The sequence below is a fragment of the Pyrus communis genome, chromosome 8, assembly GCF_963583255.1.
Source record: "Pyrus communis chromosome 8, drPyrComm1.1, whole genome shotgun sequence".
Taxonomy (NCBI): Eukaryota; Viridiplantae; Streptophyta; class Magnoliopsida; order Rosales; family Rosaceae; genus Pyrus; species Pyrus communis.
Genome location: NC_084810.1, coordinates 4,962,615 through 4,970,279, shown reverse-complemented (window position 1 = coordinate 4,970,279; position 7,665 = coordinate 4,962,615). Strand labels below are relative to the sequence as shown.

At 36.9% G+C, this 7,665-nt stretch overlaps 1 protein-coding gene across 2 annotated transcripts; it reads right to left on the bottom strand.

Annotated features, from left to right (window-relative positions):
- Positions 1 to 6,210, bottom strand: LOC137742752 (probable bifunctional methylthioribulose-1-phosphate dehydratase/enolase-phosphatase E1 1). 2 transcript variants are annotated; one of them, XM_068482694.1, is made up of 13 exons: positions 5,901 to 6,210; positions 5,115 to 5,251; positions 4,552 to 4,611; positions 3,825 to 3,920; positions 3,349 to 3,468; positions 2,976 to 3,065; positions 2,356 to 2,541; positions 1,937 to 2,092; positions 1,318 to 1,467; positions 1,133 to 1,234; positions 870 to 979; positions 624 to 742; positions 1 to 301 (listed from the first exon to the last, which is right to left on the bottom strand). In XM_068482694.1, the coding sequence occupies exons 1-13, from the start codon at positions 6,115 to 6,117 to the stop codon at positions 210 to 212; spliced, it is 1,635 nt and encodes a 544-aa protein (XP_068338795.1). In that variant the 5' UTR covers positions 6,118 to 6,210; the 3' UTR covers positions 1 to 209. The 2 variants fall into 2 exon arrangements, with proteins under 2 accessions (XP_068338795.1, XP_068338796.1); XM_068482695.1 differs by lacking the exon at positions 4,552 to 4,611 and having other exon boundaries at positions 4 to 301.
- Positions 6,211 to 7,665: the final 1,455 nt, after the last annotated feature.

The following is a 7,665-nucleotide window of genomic DNA, read 5'->3' as shown; positions in this document are numbered from 1 at the left end:
AGCAATGATATACAACAACTGAATGAAAAAGATGAAATCCAAGAACCAGATTGAATCATTGATGCATCTGCATATTGAGAGAGGGGGACAATGATCCAACAAGACTTTTTTTGTTTTGAAAATCTGGAAAACGCTGCTTATTTTATTCATGTATTTATTCATATGGTTTATATATTCCATGTTACATGTTTACAGAGAAGTACACATATTCAGACTTCCAAGAAAGAAGTGATTGTCTTGAAACCATGATTCTCTGGAAGAGCTCCATTCCCTGGTCGGATCGATACAATAACTTCCAATCCTGGAACATAAACAAAAATAAAAATGTATCTTAAACATCAACGCCGGAAGAAAAAAAAATCTGAATATTAGGTGACCGTATTCATTCATCTTTTCTTTCTTTCGTTCTTTACTTTTTACTTTTGTTATGTTGGAGCAACAGTGAACCAGAACGGGTAAAAAAGTGTGTAGCGACATGTAACCGGGTGTATACACCATCCTCTCCCAATAAGTGGTCACGTGCTAGTCAAGTGACCGGATTGTCGTGAGAAGAGGGTGTATGAACCTGGTTACATTTAACATTTCTCCAGAGGGGTGGGGGTAAATCATGGGCAACCCGTTACCTGCTGCCTTTGCAGCTGCAGCTTCTTGAAAGACATCTGTCACGAATAAAACCTCTGATGGTTTATCAACTCCAACTGATTGTACAATTTCAGCATAACTGCTACTTTCTCTTTTGTTTCTGCGAGAGAGCAAGAGGGAGCGAGATTTAGCTAGCTTGAAGTGAATCGGGAAAGCTGGAAGCAGATCACGTTAATGTTAAGTGAAAGCGTTTTTAAAAAGTAGAAAGGGATTCTGAGTTAATTTACCCCACTGTGGTGTCAAAAAATCCAGACAAATATTCTCTTAGGTCCCCATAATTTGAGTTACCAAATATAAGTCTCTGTGCCAACCTGCTACCACTAGAGTATATGTAGACCTGCCGTACAAAATGTCAACAATGAAGGTATGACATCGAGGAATCAACATCAACTTCACCAATGAATTAAATCCAATTTGTCTGGTTGGCACATGAGTCAAAAACATCGGAAACATTAACGCTTGCTAAGCTATATCTTGACCATGCACGCACCTTTATGCCTGAATCATGCCATTTCTTAAGAGCTTCTGGTACATCATCGAAAACTACTCCTGTCAATTCATTCTTTTCAAATCCAGTTCTCCAGATATGACCCTGCATAGCTAGAAGTCAGCTATATCCCAAAACATATGCAAACATAGCAAGCAAATTCCTTTTAAAAATCCAAATTTGCTTACTTGCAACTGTTTCAAGGCAGTGATCTTCCGATCAGCTTTTATCATCGAGTCAACATTAGCAACCAAGGCTTGAACAACCTCCTCTTTCCCTGCATCATCAGAGGGGATGGGAACAGCACCAGCAACACCTTTTTCCAGGTCTTCTTGAACCTACAGTAAGAATGTAGAACTTTAAGTATCAATTCAAAGCGTCCAGCTTACTTCTATGATCTTCCAGTTACCTTCTAAATTTAACTCTTTAAATACAATGTAATTAAACTGCTAGCCTGAGCCCACATTTATCCAAGTCAGCTCTATACAATTTCCAGTTTTACTTATAACAGGGATTAAAAGATTAAACTGTGGTTTGCTCACTTCAAACTAATAATATTCACATTCATGTCAAAAAGATTATTTAGTTAAAAAAACCATTTTTTTCATAGCACACTGAAAAGTAAGGGGACTACTATAATTCTAAAGCAATACTTTTAGCATGAAATTTTAATAAGTGGCATGGCAAAGCATCATGGTGCATTCCACATCATGTGGTGCACTACTGATCCATGATTAACAGCTGCATACTAATGTGGTTATACAGGTGTAAGGTCAACGAAACAGTACTCTTGAACAAATAACTTGCCTGGAAGCGCAACAACTTTACGTCATCTTGAGTTTCTTCAGTGTCATATGTTGCAGACAAGTGCCTTCCAACATTATCGCGGGCATATGGAAAGAGAACATCAGTCACAAATGATATGGGAGTAGTAGTCCCCTCAATGTCAAGAACAATGCAACGCTACAAAAAAATAAAATAAAATAAAATAAAAAACAAGGAAAATCCATAAAGAATAGGAGGAAGAATACAGTTTATACAAGAAACCGGAAAATGCTAATTATCAAATTTCTCAACCAAAAGGCAATTTTTGCACTAAACCAAAACATTTGTATAAAGAAACACAAAACTAAGGCTGAGTTCAAGGCCCAAGGTTTCCAAGTAAACTAAAGGACAAAGGAATTAGACAAGAGTCTAGAACCCTGAGAAATACACTTTAAACTTACTCGTGATGGCTCAGATTTATTATCTGAAGCTGCATTCCCAGCGTTCACAGATACGTTTCTGCAAATACCACTTCCTGAAACTCCTTTGACATTTTGTTTTATAGGACCATGGTTTGGTGTAGTTGGGTCCAAACCCAACTGATGAAGTTTGATAGCAGCTTCAAAGAGATAGTGATAACATTCAGCCTGAAAAAGAAAAAGTAAAAAATCTGAATTTGTAGAAAGCATGTAAAATGAACTTTTAGACCACTAAGAAGATAAAAGGCTCCATGCTTCAAGATCCATACATTAAACATCAATATATATTTCGCTAGAAAGTTCAGCACTCGAAATGATTTCAAGTCTTCCTCTTCTATATTCCTATTTCCCCTTTTTGTTTCTTTTGGCAAAATCTATCCATGCTTGAAGGGAACATTGGTATATCAACAGTAACATAAGCTTTGCCTCTTTCAGCAACCGGCATGAATAATCAAGTATGATACGGCACAAAAAAGGTCCAATCCCTAATGCGATAAAGATTTAAGTCATTTACTATCTTTGACAATTACATTGAATGCCTAACCATCAGGATCGTAAGCATCACATACTGCAAAATCAACAATTATCCCTAAGATACACACCTGAGTCTTAGCATTGATCCACGAGTCTCCCCATATATAGATCCCATGGTTACGAACAAGAACAGCTGTTGTTTTCGGGTAGGCTTCAATCTGTTGAACATGAAGGCAAGCAAAATACTCATCCACATAGAAATTCAAAGTTTATTGATTTTTTTCAATAACAATCAAGCAATTACTTGGGAAACAAAAAACCTTATCCATCAGCAAAGCTAACAAAATGAAATGACAAAGGATTAAGTACATATTTGTGTCAGCATGAACTGAACAACAATATGTTACTGGGATGAAGTCCATCAGAATATTAGCTTTATGTCATCAAAAGTGGATAGAATTGTCAAACCAAAACCAAATTAAGTTTAAAACATGAACGTACAGCTTTGGCAAGAGACTCTGTGAGCTCATATTCATAGGCAGTGTTCTCTATTATAGGGACCACAAGCTCATCATAATAACCATGCCCTTTGATTCCTTTGATCATCTCCATATGGGTGATCTGCATATTTGTTTATAGAAACAGGAAAACCAACTATTAAAAGAGACAACCAGTTAGAGTAGGCAGAAATAATCACATAGATAAAAAGCAACACCCACCAGCCCTCCCCAAAGTTTGAAGCTACATATATCTATTAGAAGGTACAAGGTTCATTAATTTCCAAAAGATCTTCAAATAGTGAGTCAATTAAATGAAGAAATATCCAACTTTTCAAGCAGGGGGAGGTAAACATTAAAAATGGGAAAAAAAAAAAAAAAGGATATTACAGCAATGAATAAAAACAAAAGGTCCCTGTGTTTATATTAATTAGCACTTGGTATATTCCTAGCTAATGGGTGCCAGGAGTAAAAACTTACTCGAAATTCTTTTGCATTAGGATTGATCATTGTTACAAGACAAGATTCCATCCCATGACTATGAATAACAGCTCCAGCATTACGCATCTCATATGCCTGGAAAACAAGGGAAATAAATATCAACTATTACTTTTCATAAGAGAGGCCTTGGTTTTTCCAAAAATTAAGCAAATGGTGAGTATTCATGAACCCCCAACATCCACATTTTGGACTTGTCATCAAATGGAATGAGTAAACACAGAGGTACAGGACAACGGATCGTATTACAAGGTTAAAACAAATGTTTTAGTCAAATTTGCACGTGCACAGCTGCTGAAGTGCCTTCAAGAAGCAAACCGACCTTAAAAATATAGTAAATAGTACTTACTCAATATTAGTTAGAACATGCATCCCGAACTAACAAACAAAAAAGAAAACTAATTAAAGAAGGAGCACTAGCATCAAATATGGAACACAGAAACCACAACAATGCATTGACCACATTTTTAGTTAATGATAGAAGAATAAATAGTGTGAACAAAGAGAAACAGCTTATTAGATGGTAGCTCACATGTTTGCTACAGAATCTCAACAAAATACAACTTCTCTTCCCTTTTAGATATGAAGATTTCAAATTTGGCCAATAACTAAATTCCAGACTTCTATCCCAATTGACACAAATGCAGATGAGTCTTTGTGACCCTTTACATCCAAAATCATGTAAGGTTCAAATCGATCTGCATTGTACCTTATAACTGAGACTCCTTGACATTTCTCTTCGCAAAATCAATCGCCTCTTGGCTACATTCTGATAGGGATCCAATAGCCATAAGCAATCAAAGTCTTCAAAAGTGATTATTTTGATCGCTAATGAAATGTAGGAAAAGATAATGGATCAAATTTCTTTTACCATCTTCAATATTTGGAGGAGTTAGGAACTACAGTCTCCACCTGGTTTAGCAGCTTTAGCATGCCAAAACCAATAGCTCCGGAAAAGGTACTTTGGTTGTAAAACTAAGATTTCATATCGTATTCTGTGAGTTAAAACTTAGAAATACCACCCCGTTGAGCCAACAAAGTTATTGCCCAGCTTACATAGCGTATAATATCAAAAGAACCTCAAAAGTGTTCATTAATGTCATCATCACATATTCAGACATCAACAGTAATTGTACAAAACTGGATCCGAGTCATTTCAAAGTTTTAAATGTTCAGACTGACTTATCCAAATCAAACATTAGTCGGAACTACTTTATACTATCTTTCGAACAAGAACTTTATGGTATTTATAAAAAACACAAGAATTGATACCTTCATAAAAAGTGGACCACAATCAGAACACTTGGGAGGCTTATGTGGGTAGGGTTTAGGAGATGGAGTACACAAGACAGACCCATTCGGAGATAACACATACATGTCCTCTGGTACCATTCTCTCCTTCTGAACGCCTACACATATTGAAGAACACGTATTGAAAACACATGAAGAAGTGAGCCAGAAACAACATAGAAGAACACGTATTGAAAATGAACCTAAAGTTACAATGAATAAACTATCCTGTTTAGCATTTAAAAAAAAACCTACATAGCAAACATATTTTGCCTTTAAGCTTGAAAGATGCATATCTACAAACAACCAAATATTAACAAGCACAAAACGAACCATGATAAATATGAAAAGAAATTGGATGAAATGGTGAATTTACTAATCCCAATTGCTGAAATGATCACTTTCAGTAAATGATTGATACGTCGTTAATGTTTGATATGTCATTATTTCCGACAATTTCCCAAAATGAAATCCCACTAATCAAACAGCCAACCTGTCGAGCTCATACTAGAAAAACACAGTAAGTAACTAATCAACACAAAACAAACCCCACAATTAATTTATATACCAAGCAACACAGAAGAGCCAAAAGATTCAACATTTAGCAGAAATTACATTAACCCAGAAAGCAAACAACCAAAAGAACAACACAAAACACAAACTTTAGGAAATTGAGCAAAATCCATGAATACACAGAAACCCCAAAAACTCAAAAATGAAACTAAACGATTACAGAGAGAGGAAAGAGAGAGAAAGAGAGAAAGATACCAGATGGAGACATGACTACGAGCTGTTCGGGCTTAGGAATAGAGTCGTCGTGCACTTTGATTGTGATGCTGCCGCCGGTCCCTGAGACCCATCCGAGATTGTAGAACTGGCGGCAGAGGTCGGATATCAGAACCTTGGTGTCGCTCATTGCTTTGCCTTCCAAGTAGGCCTGCGACGTCGTACCGAGTTTCAGTCCGTTCACTGCCATTGCTGCCATTGCTTGTCCAGAGAAAGAAACTGTGAACCTGTGATTGGTGTGCTTCGATACCAGGCTAAAATAAACTGTGAACCTCTTCTTTTGTATCCGTGTGAACATATAACTCATCAAAGGTGAAACCTTTGCTTTCGTTTCAGTAGGAGTAAAATAAAGACAATTTCTTTTCGAAAGAAAGTGTTTTTTTGTTACGTATTACTATTTATGAAAGACAAATATTAAACAGATTTTCTCAAACGTGAGACTTTTTGTGTATTTTTTTTTACACTTACTTTTTATTGCATAATTTTTGTGTTAATATTATAAAATAATGTGCCAAAAAGATGAGGTAATGAAGAGTTCATAGAGAGTTCCGCTTTGAGAGAATCTCCTTAGTATGTAGTTAAAAATGAGCACAGATGGCAAATTGTAACATTGTTTGAAGTTTTTGAACAAACGATAGTATCTACACTAAAGAAATAGGGAACATTGTAAGTTTGAATTGTAAATTATTAAAAGGAAAACTAATGAAAATAGCATGAAAACTCTGAGTTTTAACGATAAAGATAAAATAAAGGGTAAACTGAATAGTACCTGTGATATCCCACATCACCCAGGGGAGTGATCATTATATGTATATTCTCATCCCTACCTAGCACGAGGCCTTTTGGGAGCTCACTGGCTTCGGGTTCCGTAGGAACTCCGAAGTTAAGCCAGAAGGGGGGCTAGAGCATTCTCAAGATGGGTGACCCATCGGGAAGTTTTTGTGTGAGTTCCCAAAAACAAAACCGTGAGGGCGTGGTCAAGGCCCAAAGCGGAAAATATCGTGTTACTGTGGTGGAGCGGGCCCTAGAAGTGATCTGCCCCAAGCGGCGATGTGACAATTTGGTATCAGAACCTAACCCTGGCCGTGGTGCGCCAAAGAGGATGTCGGGCCCCTAAAAGGGATGGATTGTGACATCCCACATCGCCCAGGAGAGTGATCCTTATATGTATCTTCTCATCCCTACCTAGCACGAGGCCTTTTGGGAGCTCACTGGCTTCTGGTTCCGTAGGAACTCCGAAGTTAAGCCAAAAGGGGGGCTAGAGTATTTCTAGGATGGGTGACCCATCGGGAAATTCTTATGTGAGTTCCCAAAAACAAAACTGTGAAGGTGTGATTGGGGCCCAAAGCGGACAATATTGTGCTACGGTGGTGGAGCGGGGTCGGGAAATGATCCGCCCCGGGCGGGGATGTGACAGTACCAGTATTGACTTTTTTGTGTAAAAATGTGGTTTTTCTTTTAAGTGAACAGTATCGGGAGTTTTTCGTTAAAGTTCTCATTATTAAATTGTGCACAAAACTATAAAAATTGAAGTGCCATTTGTGCAAATTTTTCTTCTGTTTTGTATAAAACTACTTTATTATACCTTATTAGAAATAGTGAATTGCCAATTTAATCTCTGAATTATTACCTAAGTGAAAATTAGGTCCTTAAACTATTTTTCAGAAAAAATCAGTCAGTGAATTATAAAAATTTGCCAATTACATGCCTAATATTATATTCGAATATACTATATTCAATATTCCGT